The sequence below is a fragment of the Aspergillus versicolor genome (assembly GCF_001890125.1).
Source record: "Aspergillus versicolor CBS 583.65 unplaced genomic scaffold ASPVEscaffold_7, whole genome shotgun sequence".
Lineage (NCBI taxonomy): Eukaryota > Fungi > Ascomycota > Eurotiomycetes > Eurotiales > Aspergillaceae > Aspergillus > Aspergillus versicolor.
This window is the reverse complement of record NW_024467530.1, coordinates 1,217,040-1,232,693: the sequence shown is the minus strand read 5'-3', so window position 1 is coordinate 1,232,693 and position 15,654 is coordinate 1,217,040. Positions and strand designations below refer to the sequence as shown.

Genomic DNA, 15,654 nt, shown 5'->3' with positions numbered 1-15,654 from the left:
TCGTCTCCAAATTTTCGTCACGCCCTGTCGCTTACTGGGGCATGTGCTCGAAGGGCTTGGCCAGGTGCTCCGCACAGAAGGGGAGCTTGCTGACGGTCCAGATCTCCGTGTCCTATTTGTATGCGGATTAGTGGTGCTATTTTGGCGGCGATTCGGGGATTGTTTGGTAGACAACATACAGGCTTCAGGTTCTTCTTGATCTCAGTGTCCAAGGTACCAGCCTTGAGAGCAATAATTGGGGGAGCAGCTTCGGGGTCGTGGGCAATGGGAGAACCGCACTCAGAGCAGAAGATGCGGTGGACAGGCTGGCCAGAGGAACCGTTCTTTGCGAAGCTCTTGGTTGGGCCCTTAATGGTCAAGGAATCCTTGGGGACGACGGTGACAAGGGCTGCAAGAAGTTAGAATTTATCCTCCAGCTATTAGATGTTTATTAGTGGATTTGCATCGCATACAGTAGGTTGAACCGCTCTGGCGCTGGCAGTCATCGCAGTGATCGTAGGCCGTGATGAGGGGCTGGTCAACCGCGGCGGAGTAGGTGACAGCACCACAAAGACAGTGACCAGTCAAAGGCATTATGACGTTCTAAAAATGGATAAACTCGTTGATTTTCTGTGAAGAAATTCGAGACGGGATGGGCGTCTGATTGGACGAGAGGCAGAGGATAGCGATCAAGGTGCTCACGGATTGGGGACCCTTGAGAAGACGCGCTGAGGGAAGTGGTATTTATAACCGCCGGTGAGCGACATTCTGAGTTCTTTGAGTGATCCAGTATTCCACGGTCCAGCGACTGCTGTCCGCCGTCCGAGCGACCGGGGAGCACAGAGCTAAGCACAGAATTTGTCATGACGGAGGAGTGCGAAGTGGGTGGAACAAGGTGAGGGGTTGGCAGCAGTTGCGTCACAGTCAATCACAGCAACACTAGGAGTCTCCTACCATCTTCATGGATTCTTATCAATTCTCACATCAATTGCACTTCTGAATAGCCTTACGCCCTATGAAATACTCTACATCATCTCAATTCGACTTCTTCTTTCTCAGGTTGCGACGCCTTCTTCTGACGAGCTCCCGCGATGCGAGCATGCTATGGAGGGGCAGAGGGGCAACCCCAGCCCCCATGAACGAACCTATTCTCCATCAAGCCCAGACGCTCGGTGCAGTCCATCCTCAATTCGAACCAATCAGCCCTGGCACCGAATACATCCGGTGCAGCTGCCAGCTGCTATCTCAAATCATGCCCCCGCTGCAAGTATTTGTCACCGTCAGGGCCAACGAATCGTCGAATACCGCATACAGGACTGGAGGGATTTCTTGATAATCACCAGCGGTGGGTCCGCAGATCTGCTTTTTATGCGAACGACCCACGTCAACACTGGAGGGAATAAATATACGAGGCCTTTTACGTTTCTCGAAGATTTGCACCAAAAGGTATAGCATGCAACTCGCGACTGTCAGCCCACCTGCTCAACCACGAAAACCTCAAACCATGTGGCCCTCAACGACTCTGGCATCGCCCAAACCTTAATGCAGCGTGATAAGGTGCCGCTGTCGTTCAAAGGGAGAATTTCAAATCAGATATTTCGGGAATGCCGATGGCACAGTCTGATTGGATATTTATTTTGCCAGACACCGGCCTTTGAATACCGAAGTCATTTATAGGAAACAACATGCACCTCCAAAGAATGACTGTGCAGCCTCCCAATCATGGTCGGCCGAGTGGTCCGTCTTAGACAGCCACTAAACCATTGATTTATCCCGGGCAAGTCGATCCCGGCATTTCCCCGGCTGCAAACAATGTCAATTGTTACCAATCTGACAGCTTTCGTGGCACGGACTGCGGACGGATAAGCTACGCGTATGCGTATTCGCATCTCTCAAGTACCGACAGACCGCGAATGAGCTAGCTATCACGTCTTGCATGCCCCAGCTTGTCCGCCGCACTCTTTTCACAGTTAGCACAATCCATATCGGTGAACAGGGTGACTGGGGCTCGATGACACCCCACCGTTCTACCCACCTGCATCTGGGCCGCCATCCCACCTCTCGGATTTTGTCCGCCGTAGATCATCGACTCTTCGTGCTGGGCGTCCCTCGCATCATCTTTTGTCACAAATGCTTCTGGTGCATTCGCCGATACTGGAGGAAGTCCGAGTGCTTCATTTCTATCTGCAATTGACCTAACCTGCGCGGCAACGGATCCCGCGGTTGGAGGCTTGTTGAAAGCGCGACCCTGTAGAGATTAATCAATGCCATTGCTACCAGCCCCGACAACCTGGAAACACAAACCTCGAGCTCCTGAAGCTCCCGAGCGTCTTCCTGCGTAATCTGATTTTGGGGTTTGTGGGCGAGTTCATCAAGCTTCTCATCAAAGTTCATCTGTCGCATCGCCATACGTTGGGCGGTCGCAGCAGGCCCTCCCTGGATCGGACCACCGCCAGTCAATTCGCTTTCTATCTGGCCGATCACCGAAACATCTTCCGGGGTGATGCGCTGGCCGCTTTCAACGGCGCGCTTGAGCTCGTCGATGGAAGGTAGATCAGAGGACATAATGGGGTAGAAACTTTTATATTTTTGTGGATGTTAGGTGAGGGTTAGTTTGGGGGTTCTACGTAGCTTTCTATATATCTGGCTCGCCACGGTGATGTCAGTATAGCCTAAGATGGGATGTAGATGACATCGCCCTCAGCCAACCATGACACTGGTTCGATTGTAGGGATTATACATCGAAAGTCGAATACGGGATCGATGGATTACTAGAATTGGTAAAACATGAAGAGTGTTTGCATATTTTCACAGCTGAGTGATGGAATGTCGTTTTAGGTACGGCTACAGAATGTCAGCAACCCGTCTTCCGCTGCACTGTCCACAACACAACAGCACGTTCAGTACCCAGGTACTACCTTAGCACAAACCACCTGAATGTACGTACGTTGATCAAGACTTCGAGCCATCGTGTGCCTGAGTCGCAGGAAAGCAACGAACCCACGCCCCTTTACGGGCTAGCCTGGACCGCTGTGCGTCGACTCCTAGAGTTATCCATGTAACACAAACAATATGCGAACCCAACAACCATGGATTCATTTAGGATGCGTATGAGCGGATACAGACGGCCCAAGTAGTGCAGACGCCCTGCAACCCTAAACAAGGCGAGATGGGTTGTCTCCTAGGTCTTTCGCTTCTCCTCGGGTACTGGTCACAGCAGAAGGTACCAGAACGGCCTATCGAAGAAACCTTCCAATGTCACTGTCGGCATCATGTCACCAGAGGTAAAGTAACTTTGGATGCCGGCTGTCATACTGTAGCATCAGTGGGAGCTTTGGGGTCAGGATAGAACAGGTTTTTGCATGTATATCCTCGTCGTTTTGGGCTCGCCTTGCTTCGTCATCGTGCGAGGCCAGATCGACGCGTGCAAGCCTGCCTATCTGTGTTACATATCTCGGCCGCATATGAGTCTGGCCAGCGGAAGGCGTGGGTCCTCGTGCTAAGTTGATAGGGAGGGAGGTGAACCTGATAAACAAGGCCGACATGCTTTGCTGGGATAGGTTGAGCACAAGAGAGGTATGCTGTCACGTAGGAGACATGCCGTCATATCGCCAGTCTGGTCACGATTTCCAGACGTACTTGCACACTCCATCAGTAGAGTATCTGCGAGGCGAACGTCTGCATATATAGTGTGCCCACGAGCAGAGCTATACCCAGGTATGGTCGTCGCGGCGTATTCGGCTTATTCGAGACGAGGAGTAACGGCCTCGCAGCCTGCCCAAGACTGAATACCCCCTTCAGACTTATAAGTTAGGAATACTAGCGAAAGAAAAAGGCCCCGGTGACAAACAGGCCCGGTCCATACCGGTCAATTCTCCAGAGTCCCTGTATAGCAGCCGGTACCGCCCCGGCTATCCCAACCCGCAGGGAAATGCTTCACCTTGGCCTCATGTCATCAATTTGTGGAGCTGAGGTATTGCCCTTCCTTGGGCTGGGCCTTTGACGAGGTATGATGTTGGACTGTAGTAGGTAACGATCGGTGTGGTTGTACCGGGAGAGGATGGACTCCAATGCGCACTGTACAGGGACTTCTCGTCCAAAGTACCTGTGGTTATTGGGTAATCACCAACACTATATGAGATTAGAGCAAGGCGATCAATTACCCATCCTCTAGACCGTGAGAAAAAAACTTGACGAATCATTCAAGGAGCCATGAAGCCATTGTGAGTGAGCTGCCGACGACGGCCATATTCGGGGTGATGGCGGCATCTGCAAGGCAGTTAGCCGCGACGTTACAGTTTCCAGTTTAACAGGCAAATCACAAAAGACGGAAAATTAAACGAACAGTGTGGTCGGACCTGCTGGTGTTGCTCGTGGCTATCAAAAGCTTAGGTTGTTGTTGACAGGTCTTTAATTTCAGCTCAAGCTGATGTCGTCCACACGTATTCACTCACGCACCAGCTCTACCTTTTGCTAGTGAATTAACACAGCAACTGAAACTGCCAGTATTCACAAACAGGTTATGTCCCGGAGATACAATTAACCCATATCTCCGGACCAGTGAGAGTACTATCTGTGCCTGAAGCTTCTGGGTCTTCGAGATGGAGGAGCCTGAGAGTCCTCATTCGTAAGCTCTACCTTAAGAATCGCCGTTCACTGCACACACTGGAGGGTTTATTCACCAGGATGCTTACCATTCGGGGCCTCTTAAATGCTAATGACTCGCAACCGAGCAGATCCACTTCGCGGAGAAACAAGAGAGCTTGTACTGAGTGCCGCCAGCAGAAGGTATGAATTGACCCTCATCACTCCGATGACGAACGCTCTTGTGGGGATGTCCTTCTCATTGCTATGCTAATATTGGCTTTGAGTTAGGCCCGGTGCGATGCCTTCAAGAAACAGCCCTGTAGTCGATGTGAGAAACTCGAGTTACGATGCGTCATGTCAGAAGGATTTCGCAGGGAACACAAACGGCAGTGCGTATATATAACTCGAAACAAGGGCTTGACAGACCATAACATTGAAATAGGAAGTACGAGGAGCTGGAGAAAGAAACCGACAAGCTAAGAAAGCAGCTGTCCGCACAAGCATCGACCAGTCTACGCCACCAAATCCAGGAAATCCCTGCAATGATGTTACCCAATCCCGCGGACGGTGGCTCCAGGCGTCTCGGAGCGGTACCAGGCCTGGGGGATGACGATAATAGCCTTGGATATGCTACCTATGCAGCGGCCAACGGCTCGCAGTTTTTGCTTTCCGACGCTGGCCCTGATGTGCTTCCTCATCTTGCCGCTGCCACGCTGGATAACTCTGCCGGCCATAGTTCAAAGCTCGCTGACTTGGTACCGGGGTCTATGTATAAGAACACTGTTACTGGACAGGCTAGACTACAGCCTCTGCAGCCCCCTGTCGGGATGGGCCCGGTGGTGTCAACCAAGAAGCATCTTGCTCTGGCTGGGGTTGACCCGAACCGTACGTTGCCTCGTACTATTTCAGGCGTGAGCTTGAGCGGAGATGAAGTGGATGAGATATTCGATCTGTGAGGTATCCCTTCAGTTGATGGCTGAGCACCCATTGACAATTTCCAGTTTCTACCGCCAGTATGCACATTTCATACCGGTGCTGGACACAAAAAGAACACCGAACCACACATACGAACAATCAGACTTCCTATTCTGGGCTATAATCGGAACTGGCTCGAGAACATGCGCTAAGAACCCGACTATCTTCCCTGCCCTTGCCAAGCCTATCATAGACCTGGCCTTTCGTTCACCCTTGTCAGACTGTGGACCATGGAATATCGTACAGGGCCTACTTATCGTTCTGAACTGGCCGTTTCCCAAGGACGATAATGGAATTGACGTTATATTCCCCTTGGCTGGGCTGCTTTTGCACGTGGCCATGCAGTATGGTATGCACAATCCAGTCTCTTGCCACGAGTTTTACAAGACAAGGCATCAGCTTCCATCGGCGGTTGACATTACCCATCGTTCGGAACTATGGGCATACACCATAATAACATATCAGCGGTAAGTAATACCGGCCGTACAATGATTTCGGCTTTGCTAAGTAGAGCAGTGCATGCCTGATGAAAGGACAGCCCCCTCGCTCTCTACCAGACCTCACCCAAGACATTAGCCAACGCAAGGTCCTATACCAGAACATGTCTCCCCACGTTCGGATCCGCCTAAAGGCCCAGGAAATCGTCACGCAATGCGGTACAGCCGTAAACGAATACGGAGTTCTTAATCTAGCTGCAGCAGAAGAGCGCGGACTCGATCTTCTTCTGAAGGCGTACGAACAGCGTGTTTGTGATCTGCACATTGATGCACCGACGTGTAAGCCACCCACCAGGACTTGTTGCTCGCTATTAGCCCCGGCACTGACGGCTCAGCAATGGTCCGGTTTGACGTCCTCGTGGCTAGTCTTAGCGTCCAGGGAATGCACTTCTTGAAAAACATTACGCTATACGCCGACAACTGTCTAAGAAAACTCCAGACCGCGGCCTGTGCGGTAATCGACGCCATCCAAATAATGGCTCACGAGCTCGAGTCTCTAGCCGTTTGCCCCTCTCAAGTCTGGTTTGGCCTCCTCCTCGCTGGCTCGATTCTGCTTCGCATGATTAAGGGTCACGATACCGACATCGTGGACTTTGGGAAAGCGAGGGAGTACTTCATGAAGTCGTTGAACTTGACGAAACTCATGATCGTATCCAACAGCGACATGCCAACGAGGATAGTTAGCTGTTTAAGCCAGCTATACAACAGCAACAAGGCCTTTCGAAAACCGGATGGGAGTATTATGGTTGGGCTAAGGATTCGCAGTCGGCTTGCTCTGGATCCGATTATCGATACGATGTGGTGGTGGAAGGAGGAATATGAGCCGGCCATGGCCAGTGCGTCTCACTACTACCGTTGCGTTGCATCGATTTTATTATTAACATGTTTATAGTCCCCGAGGAAAGCAGCGAAACTGTTTCCGCTGGCATTGAGTCTGTGGACCTCTACAATGACCAGTTCTGGACAGACCTTGAGTGGGCACTTAACATCCCTGATTAGCGGATACTATCCCGACTCCAACCGCGCGCTATGCTATGGCTACAGATTATTTGCGATTGGGGATTTTTGACTATCTTTGTCGATATCCGTTGGTGTTGGGGTTGGTGCCATCATCTTCGGTTTGCGAATCTGTTCTAATTTTAGGACGAATGTTCGATTTCCTGCTTTTGAGGGTTGGGTCTTTGGCTAATTTGGATTGAGCTAACCGTTCTGATTCAGTTCAATTGGTTCGTCCATGTCTGGGAGATAGGATACGTGGACGGTGTTGGACGGAATTTACCGCGCGAAGGTAGAGCTAGAATTGGCCCGGCCCATCCGTTTTGTACAGACGATAGATGAAAGCACCGACAATACTATTTCTTCTTCCACCTTGACCGAGACAAGAGGATGGAATTGCTGGAGAAATCACTGCCGCAACAACCGAGACCATGTAACGTTGCTATCTCGCCAGCGCCAACTGATATCAACCAACCAGCTAGTGCTACTACTAACACCAACACCAGTAGGCCAGTGCTTAGCCGGGGTAAGCACCTAGTTTTCACTAGGGCCATTATCAGTGCCCGGGCACGCAGATATTCATTCGCTAATGACTCGGATTTCCCGCTAAGGTACTGGCTAGATTGGCACCAAACCTCTTCTTGGTTGACACGGGATACAAACACCCTGGTTGCCTCCACTATAGTCGGTTAAGAGTGTCTTGGGGGATTGGCATGAGCTTCGCATCTAGCTTATCGAGGACAAGCACGTGGACCCATCGAATATAGTACTGTTTCAACGATTTGATCGTCTGTGCTCGCGCCTGATAAACAACCAACGAATTAGAGTCTATCCCCTCGCCACAGCGTGCCACAATACCCCCATCCTTACCGCTTGAAGCTGGTATGTTTTGCGGGGTTGCGGATATTGTCGGAGACGGAGGTTTGTACGTGGTCTTCTTAGGTCAAGAGGAACTGGATCTGTCCTGTGCTACTGTGACTAACCAGTGGGCCGCGTTGTTGGTTTCACTTTGGCCATGGTCTGTTGGTTCGTGGTTGGGCGCGATTGGGGCAGAGAGGTTTCTAGCGATGGACTAGGTATTAGGTCTAGACGGTGGCGCGCGTGATGTTATCAGAGAGCTAGACGGAGTGGTATCGGTTGTTTCAGTGCTCTGGCCATGATAAAGGCGCAAGCGAATGCTACCCCAGTAAGGCCGATATGAAGTGTTGCTGGATTAGGAAGGTGAGGACATTTACTTCATCAGTTCACTTATAACACCCCCTGTCTTCTCTCCTTCATCAATTCCCCATCCTCCATCTTGAATCTGCACTGCATCCATTGAGCTATCTAGGATTGATCTATTGCTACAATGGAGGAGAAATATCCACCCTCTGTCCGCGTTACTTCGACTGAAGACTCACTGAAGGACTCTGGTGCTGTCTCTGGAGACGGTGCTACCCTCAGCAACACCGTCCATCAACTAAGACTCATCAAGAAGCATCACCATTGGGACCCCAATCTCCCCGATGACCTTGCTGATGAGATTGACGATGCCTTACACACCAATAACGAGGGCACTCGCCAGGAAATAGCTCACAGTCTGCTCGAGAACTCCCCCTACCCTGAAGTGCGCGCTGCTGTTCCGAACACCGATGAAGGCGGACACTCCAATACTTTTCGTGCCTGGGCCATCGGTCTCTTGCTCGCAACAATTGGATCGGCCCTCAACAGCCTGTTTTCTATGCGCCAGCCCTATATTATTATCCCATCCTACGTTGCTCAGGTCGTTGCCTATCCTATTGGCTTGGCTTGGGCAAAGGTCATGCCGAACAGAACTTACAACTTATTCGGAGTCAAGTTCAGTCTCAACCCGGGACCTTATACTAAGAAGGAACATGCTATCTCCGTTATCATGGCCAATGCCACGTTTGGCGGCGGTGCGGCCTATGCTACCGATATCCTGCTTGCGCAGCGCGCCTTCTACAAGCAACGCTTTGACTGGGTCTTTGAGATCTTCATGTGCATATCGACTCAGATGTTGGGCTTTGGCATGGCCGGGTTCTTCCATCGGTTCCTAGTCACCCCTGCAGCAATGATCTGGCCGTCGACACTCATCAACACTTCCCTTTTCACGGCCCTCCACGACCGCAGCAGACCCGACCCTGCCAAAGTATCGGGCTGGAGGATTGGCAAGTACAGAATGTTTCTGTACTGCATGATCGGATCGTTTGTGTGGTACTGGTTTCCTGGGTATATCGCACCATTCCTTAGCGTCTTCGCTTGGGTAACTTGGATCAAGCCGCAGAACGTGGTCATTAATCAATTGTTCGGAGGTTGGACTGGGCTATCACTGATTCCAATGACTTTTGACTGGACCCAGGTTTCGGGGTTCAATTTCAGCCCTCTGATCGTGCCCTGGCATGGTATTGCGAATACACTAATTTCGTTGGTGATATTCTTTTGGATTGTCACTCCTGCTATGCATTACACCGGTATCAACTATTACAAGTACCTGCCTATTAGCGATTCCAGCAGCTACGACAACACTGGTCAGGTCTACAATGTTTCTCGAATCCTTACTCCAGATATGACTCTGGATCTGGCTAAATATGAAAATTACTCTCCCCTCTTCCTGTCCACCACCTTCACCCTCTGCTATGGTCTGTCCTTTGCCACAATCATTGCCGTTATTGTGCATGCCGTGCTGTTCCACGGAAAGGATATTTGGGCCCGGTTTCGCCGAATTGGCCAGGAAGAGGAAGACGTGCATGGACGCTTGATGGCTAGGTTCAAGCCGGTTCCATTGTGGTGGTATGGTGTTATAACACTTATCATGATCGGAATTGCACTCGGGGTCAGCCAGGGATATCCAACGCATCTTACCTGGTGGGCCTTTTTCATCTCACTGATCATGGCGGCAATCTGGTTTATACCCTGTGGGATTATCCAGGCGTCAACAAATATCCAAATTGGACTCAATGTGATTACCGAGTTTGTGATCGGCTACATGCAACCCGGCAGACCAATGGCAATGATGCTGTTCAAGACATACGGCTACATCAGCATGTACCAAGGACTTTTCTTCTGTCAGGACATGAAGCTCGGGCATTATATGAAGATCCCGCCCCGGGTGACATTTGCTGCTCAAATGGTATCCTGCTTATGGTCCTCCATTGTGCAGATTTGCGTTATGAACTGGGCACTAGGCTCTATTTCGAATGTCTGCGAGTTAGATCAAGCGAACCGCTACACCTGCCCCAATGGCCGCGTTTTCTTCAACGCGTCTATAATCTGGGGCACAATCGGACCTGCCCGCATGTTCTCCCCTGGCCAGATGTACTCGGGTCTCATGTGGTTCTGGCTCGCAGGGTTTGCGCTACCGGTTGTCATTTACGTTGCCGCGCACCTTTCAAGGAACACCAGATATGGAAGCTACGTACGTCTTCTTAATGCTCCTATTATCTTCGGTGGAACAGCACTCCTTCCCCCTGCTACCCCACTGAACTACCTTTCTTGGGGCATTGTAGGGTTCATTTTCAACAAGTATATTCGCGACCGCTGGCGGGGGTGGTGGATGCAGTACAACTATGTTTTATCGGCAGGGCTAGACGTTGGATTGGCACTGTGCACGATCCTCATTTTCCTCACGCTCAACCTGACCAAAACGGAATTTCCCAGTTGGTGGGGGACCAACATCGCCGCTGATACCATGGACGCTGCGGGCACGGCGGTGCAAGTTACGGGTGTGAAGTTTGGGCCTGAGAAGTGGTAGCCATTTACTCATGTACTTACTTTTATGATGCTTGAATTGAGGGGGATATGGCTATGATGGAATTAATCTGGGCGTACTAATCAATTGATCAAACCCAACCCGCGAAGAGTAACCTCATTACATCTATTAAGAAACCCCAACACATCCTCTTTACCATGCCAGACATCATTATACGCCGCACTAAGAGTGACCCTGCCCTTCCAGGTCCCCAAGAATAGACCCAGCCCAGTCCCCAATTCCTCACCCGTAACCCACGGATCCTCAACTTCAAGCTCCCCATACCTGTGCCTAATCACCTTGTCAAGAACACCAAGACTGGATATAGACACAGAGGGTGTCTCATTCCGGGCCGGGACAGACTGAGTCTTCCCATCATCCGGGTACGGAATCGTTCCCATTTTCCAATATGACGGGACGAGGAAGATATGATCCTTATCATCGCGGATATCGAGGTAGAAGGTCCGGATTATAGAAGCGACATCTGTGTACTCTTTCCTCTCTCTGCCGTTGGAATTAGAATTAGAATCAGAATCATCCATGGCAGTCCTTGCTCCTACTGCTGGGACAGTTAAATCCACAGCCAACCCCTTCCCCGAGACAGAATGATATACCGAAGCCGGATGAGATGAAGTGCTATACGGCTCAACGCAGCTCCCCCGCTCATTGATAAGACTATAGTTGAGATACCGCACTTGGCGCTCCTTGTCACTTTTCTCCTGCATATCCCGCACAACGAGTGGGATAGAAGCGTGGTATGCGTGTGTAATACTGAGCCCTAACCCGCGACAGGCGGCGAGGACCTGTGTCGATTGTTCCTGTGACAGTGTGATTGCGACGCGCTGGTGCTTTCCCGGGCCATGATTTTGCCTTTTGAATGGAACACTGGCGAGTTCGATGTTTTGCTGCTGGAGACTGGTGTTGTATGACTGGACGTCGGCCAGCCTTTGCTTATGTGCTGGATCTGGCGATGGCGGGATTTGGGCTGCGGTGCGGAGGGGCGGACTTAGGTTTTTATGTTCGTTGCCGAACTGGGGAGGCTTGTATCGAGATCCAGGTGTGTCCTGGTCTTGGTATGCTTGGGCTGCATGGGCTAAGAGGTTATGGAAGAGGAGCAGTGTGCCCATTCCATCGATGATGTCGTGGTGGGAGCGAAGGACTAGATCTCCCCCAATCTTCCCATCCGGAAGGCCAGTTCTGATGAAGAATAGTGTTGGAAAGGCCGGAACAGGAGGGTCTGAGTTACACCATTCCAGCCCTGAAATCCCGCCATCAACGATAACGAATGTCTCGTCTAGCCAGTCTTGGAGTGTATACGATGGAGAGAAAGTCTCGTAGACCTTTTTGCATTTCCCCTGGTGCTCGTCGTGCACTACACGAGAGGCAATTGTGGGGTGGTCGTAGCGCAGCTGCGTCCAGGCTTTTTGAAGGGCTGATTCGAGGTTCTTCTCTGCTGTGTCTCTGGGTGTGGATGCGTGGATGGGAATAGATAGTGAGATGAAGCCCGTCATGGCGAAGAAAGTCCGGCCTGTCCCTTCGTAGGCTTTGGCTAGGGAGGTATAAAATTGCTCGGCTTCATCGATGTCTCGTTCCCAGCGGCCAGGGAAGGTTGATGTCCAGGTGAAGTTGAGGGTGTGTGCCATTTTGTCTTTTTCTTGTGAATTGGGATGGGCATTTACTGGGATTTAGAGTCTTTAAGTATCTCTTCACGGTGGTCGGTCCGCACAGCCGGTCTATGGCAATGCTGTTGATGTTCGTCGGGGAAACCTCGGCAGTGGGCTCCTTGCCCTCATTGGGAAGGTCGTTACACCGGGTTTCTGTGGGATGATGTCAGGATACTGTTTAAAGGTAGGACAGGGATCTATTCTGTTTGTTATAGTTTGCATAACTCTGGGGTAGTTCATATATCGATCATAAAAAAACACGAGCAGTATTAGGCCGTTTGAATTACGTATAACAATATGTATTGCCACACATGCACCAACATCCCAACAATACACTAAATTTACAAGGGGCCACTCAGGGAAGCTTCAAGCCTTTGCAAGGCAGGTACGAATAGCACATATTTGATGGCATCTATCTAATGTGCTGGTGCTGGTGCTGGTATAGACGAGTTCGTACCTCGCTTGGGGCCCGAAACGCTGGTGCTGGTGGTTGATTGACATAGAAAGCTTGGTTTGAGCTTCAGTATTAGCCTATGCTGTCGGAGTCCGGGAACTGGTGCCGACATTTATCAGGAAGAATACGAATTAAAGGCCATCGATGGCGAGATTCATGTAGCTGATCCTGATGTCGATTGCTATTCCGACTGCTTGTACCCATTCGGCACGGAGCACAATGGGCTTGACGGTGTCATCTTGCGGTGAAACGGCCACCATTATTCCCAATTCCACTGCAATGAAATAAATTGAAAGAGCGCTGATCGTCTTCAGCCAAGCCAGCCGTGCCTGTCTGAGATAGAGTCTGCCGCCAATTGATCCGTGACGCTTCCGGAAAGGAAGAAATTAACATGAAACAGCGTGAAACAGCGACATTTCCCACCAGCCCACTCCCTCTATATAACAGCCCAGCTTCTCACCACCTGTTCCTGGATGCGAGGAAAACCAAGAAACCCAAGAAAAAGCTAAGCCATGAGATCCATCGCGTACCTCCCCCTTCTCTCCGCCTCGGCCTCGGCCGGCACTGTTCTCTGGAGCGGCCTGTTGAACGAGAGTTACACCGTCGCGGATTTCGATAAATGTACTTCTCTTTCTCCTTGATATTCAACATCTGCAATACTAACCAAACCAGGGTCCTGGGCCTCCCAACTCCCCCCATACCAATGGTACATCCACGGCTCGGGCGAGACCGCGGACTACCTCGACGTCTCGCCAGACTACCAGAACCCCAATTCAACCCTTGAGCAGGCCCAGGGTGTGAAGATCACCATCGACGATACATCCAGCTGGAACGGCCAGACGATGATGCGCTCGGAGCTGATCCCGCAGGTCGAAAGCGGCACGGATCTCGGCTCTGGAAAGCTGTTCTACCACTTTTCCCTGAGCGTCAAGGAGGAGAACTTCCCCGTCAAGGGCCTGGAGCACCAGGTGGCATTTTTCGAGGTATTCCCTTCTCCTTTAAACTTCCCTTTCCCCGCCTAAGTTACAGAGCACACTAATAATCGAATAGAGCCACTTCACCGAACTCAAGTACGGAAACTCAGACTCCGAGCTCGCCTGGTACGCCGGCGGCTCCTCGCAGTGGACGACACCCCTCGAGGCCGGTGTGTGGTACAACTTTGCGTACGGGATTGACTTTGACGCCGGCACGGTTTCCCTGTACACTTCGACTGGCGCGGAGGACTTGAAGCAGGTTGGCGAGGCTGTCAGCGCGAGCACGGAGACGAACTCCCAGGACTGGCACGTTGGGCAGTTGAGGCTGGATAACGGGGAGTCGGGGGGTGCCGAGGACTGGTTCTGGAGTGGAGTTTATGTTGAGGAGGGGGATATTACGCTTGCTGTTTAGATCTAGGATGGGGATGTATATATTCAGTTGCTGTGCGATTGTAAATATAAATGGCTTCCTTATACCATCCATTGCCCGATGCCTCGCGAAGTGCACCTCATTCTCAATATCCTCAATAGCCATATCCCTGGTCTCCGGAATCCACAACGTCGTCAGCGCATTGAGGACCATGATCCCCGCAGCCCCATCATTTCCGTTGCAGTGCCGATGGCGGTGTTACGAAGGGTAACCCATGGTGTTGGGCCATCAGCATAGCCGATCTGCTCTAGGATGACGCTTTAGTTGAGGTTAATGCCATAGTAGGCAATGCCACTACACAGAGAGATGCCATGGTTAGCTTCAACAGGGCCTCCAACATCTCAGGCTATACTAACAAGAGGAACCAAGACGCCGAGGTCGCAAACAGGACCTTTGCATGTCTCCATTCACTGAAGTAGACAGCAAAGTCCTTGATCTGCTCCCTCAGGCCTCGTTTGTCCGCGCTTTCGACATTCGTCTCCGAGAATACGTCTGGAATGGTTAGATTCACGCATGCGCTTCTCCGAATAGCGATAGATGGTTGCGGAGGAAGGTCTGGACACGCTGGGTCCAGCTCCGTGTCGCGGCGACAAGATCAATATCATCATCCTCCTGGATTTCAGGTCAGCAGTGGTGGTCCAGCAGGCAGGGTATTAGAATAAAAGGGACGAAAGGTGCTTACATCAATCAGTCTCACGCTGATAGCTTCTGGTGCTCTGGCGTCCCTTCCCTTTTCCACGGCCTGGGGCGGGCAATACAGACTGTTTAACTCCGGGCAGGGACTTCTCTTCCACCTTGTGACGGACTGGTGGTGGATATGGTGGGGATGGCTCATCATAATCTTCGGGTGACACTTCGCGGCTCTGGCGGGCTGATAGTGTATCTGTAGTATCCACGCCGGGAGCCCCCATATCAGACTACTGGTTCTCGTCCGTGGGCTGCTCCATGTGTTCAGTCTCCTTGGCCTGTTGGCGTTGTTTCTTCTCCCGTTCAAGCCGCTTCTTGCGCTTGCGCGGACTTTCGCTGGGGCCGGACCTCCAGGCTGTCGGGCGTGGGGAGATCGGTCGATGGACTCATGACTACTCCAGGACAACACCGCAGATTAGCATGGACAGCACTGGCTCGGCGCCGGGCTGGGGGGAGACAGGTCAAGCAGGCTTACTGGTGTTCAAGATATCGTGGCAGCTGGATGAGGTCGGTGGCGGTTTCGCAGGCAAGCAGGGTACGGCAGGATCGATACTGATGCTGATGGGCCCTAGCAGTCTATATAATAGTGCCGTTGTCTGTGAGGTGTTTAGCCCTTCCTCGCTTATACCAACGACATTCTCAATGTTGGATGATAGGGGTTGG

At 51.4% G+C, this 15,654-nt stretch overlaps 6 protein-coding genes across 6 annotated transcripts; 3 read left to right on the top strand and 3 right to left on the bottom strand.

Annotated features, from left to right (window-relative positions):
* Positions 1 to 31: 31 nt before the first annotated feature.
* ASPVEDRAFT_30809 (GFA family protein) lies at positions 32 to 573 on the bottom strand (the record flags this gene model as incomplete). Its single annotated transcript, XM_040810391.1, has 3 exons — positions 32 to 112; positions 180 to 388; positions 453 to 573. The coding sequence occupies 3 exons, from the start codon at positions 571 to 573 to the stop codon at positions 32 to 34; spliced, it is 411 nt and encodes a 136-aa protein (XP_040670110.1).
* Positions 574 to 1,897: 1,324 nt separating this feature from the next.
* Positions 1,898 to 2,544, bottom strand: ASPVEDRAFT_30808 (uncharacterized protein; the record flags this gene model as incomplete). The annotated part of the gene is made up of 2 exons (XM_040810390.1): positions 1,898 to 2,227; positions 2,284 to 2,544. The coding sequence occupies 2 exons, from the start codon at positions 2,542 to 2,544 to the stop codon at positions 1,898 to 1,900; spliced, it is 591 nt and encodes a 196-aa protein (XP_040670109.1).
* Positions 2,545 to 4,381: 1,837 nt separating this feature from the next.
* On the top strand, positions 4,382 to 7,231 carry ASPVEDRAFT_782670 (uncharacterized protein). Its single transcript, XM_040816513.1, has 8 exons — positions 4,382 to 4,606; positions 4,716 to 4,767; positions 4,855 to 4,955; positions 5,009 to 5,518; positions 5,568 to 6,008; positions 6,058 to 6,317; positions 6,374 to 6,874; positions 6,931 to 7,231. Exons 1-8 carry the CDS (start codon positions 4,581 to 4,583, stop codon positions 7,035 to 7,037), a joined length of 1,998 nt encoding a protein of 665 aa, XP_040670108.1. The 5' UTR covers positions 4,382 to 4,580; the 3' UTR covers positions 7,038 to 7,231.
* A 667-nt stretch (positions 7,232 to 7,898) lies between these two features.
* optB (small oligopeptide transporter, OPT family) lies at positions 7,899 to 11,144 on the top strand. The gene has a single exon (XM_040812915.1). It carries the CDS (start codon positions 8,383 to 8,385, stop codon positions 10,783 to 10,785), a length of 2,403 nt encoding a protein of 800 aa, XP_040670107.1. The 5' UTR covers positions 7,899 to 8,382; the 3' UTR covers positions 10,786 to 11,144.
* On the bottom strand, positions 10,505 to 12,504 carry ASPVEDRAFT_43816 (uncharacterized protein). Its single transcript, XM_040812914.1, has one exon. It carries the CDS (start codon positions 12,423 to 12,425, stop codon positions 10,866 to 10,868), a length of 1,560 nt encoding a protein of 519 aa, XP_040670106.1. The 5' UTR covers positions 12,426 to 12,504; the 3' UTR covers positions 10,505 to 10,865.
* A 729-nt stretch (positions 12,505 to 13,233) lies between these two features.
* On the top strand, positions 13,234 to 14,286 carry ASPVEDRAFT_73874 (glycoside hydrolase family 131 protein; the record flags this gene model as incomplete). The annotated part of the gene is made up of 3 exons (XM_040816224.1): positions 13,234 to 13,521; positions 13,573 to 13,883; positions 13,951 to 14,286. Exons 1-3 carry the CDS (start codon positions 13,413 to 13,415, stop codon positions 14,284 to 14,286), a joined length of 756 nt encoding a protein of 251 aa, XP_040670105.1. The 5' UTR covers positions 13,234 to 13,412.
* Positions 14,287 to 15,654: the final 1,368 nt, after the last annotated feature.

Bases quoted from the DNA above. Each gene is read 5' to 3' on its own strand.
- ASPVEDRAFT_43816 (XM_040812914.1), bottom strand. From the start codon at position 12,425: ATGGCACACACCCTCAACTTCACCTGGACATCAACCTTCCCTGGCCGC.
- optB (XM_040812915.1), top strand. From the start codon at position 8,383: ATGGAGGAGAAATATCCACCCTCTGTCCGCGTTACTTCGACTGAAGAC.
- ASPVEDRAFT_782670 (XM_040816513.1), top strand. From the start codon at position 4,581: ATGGAGGAGCCTGAGAGTCCTCATTC. The intron at 4,607-4,715 runs GTAAGCTCTACC...GCAACCGAGCAG, and splicing joins GAGCCTGAGAGTCCTCATTC to ATCCACTTCGCGGAGAAACA. The intron at 6,318-6,373 runs GTAAGCCACCCA...CTGACGGCTCAG, and splicing joins GCACATTGATGCACCGACGT to CAATGGTCCGGTTTGACGTC.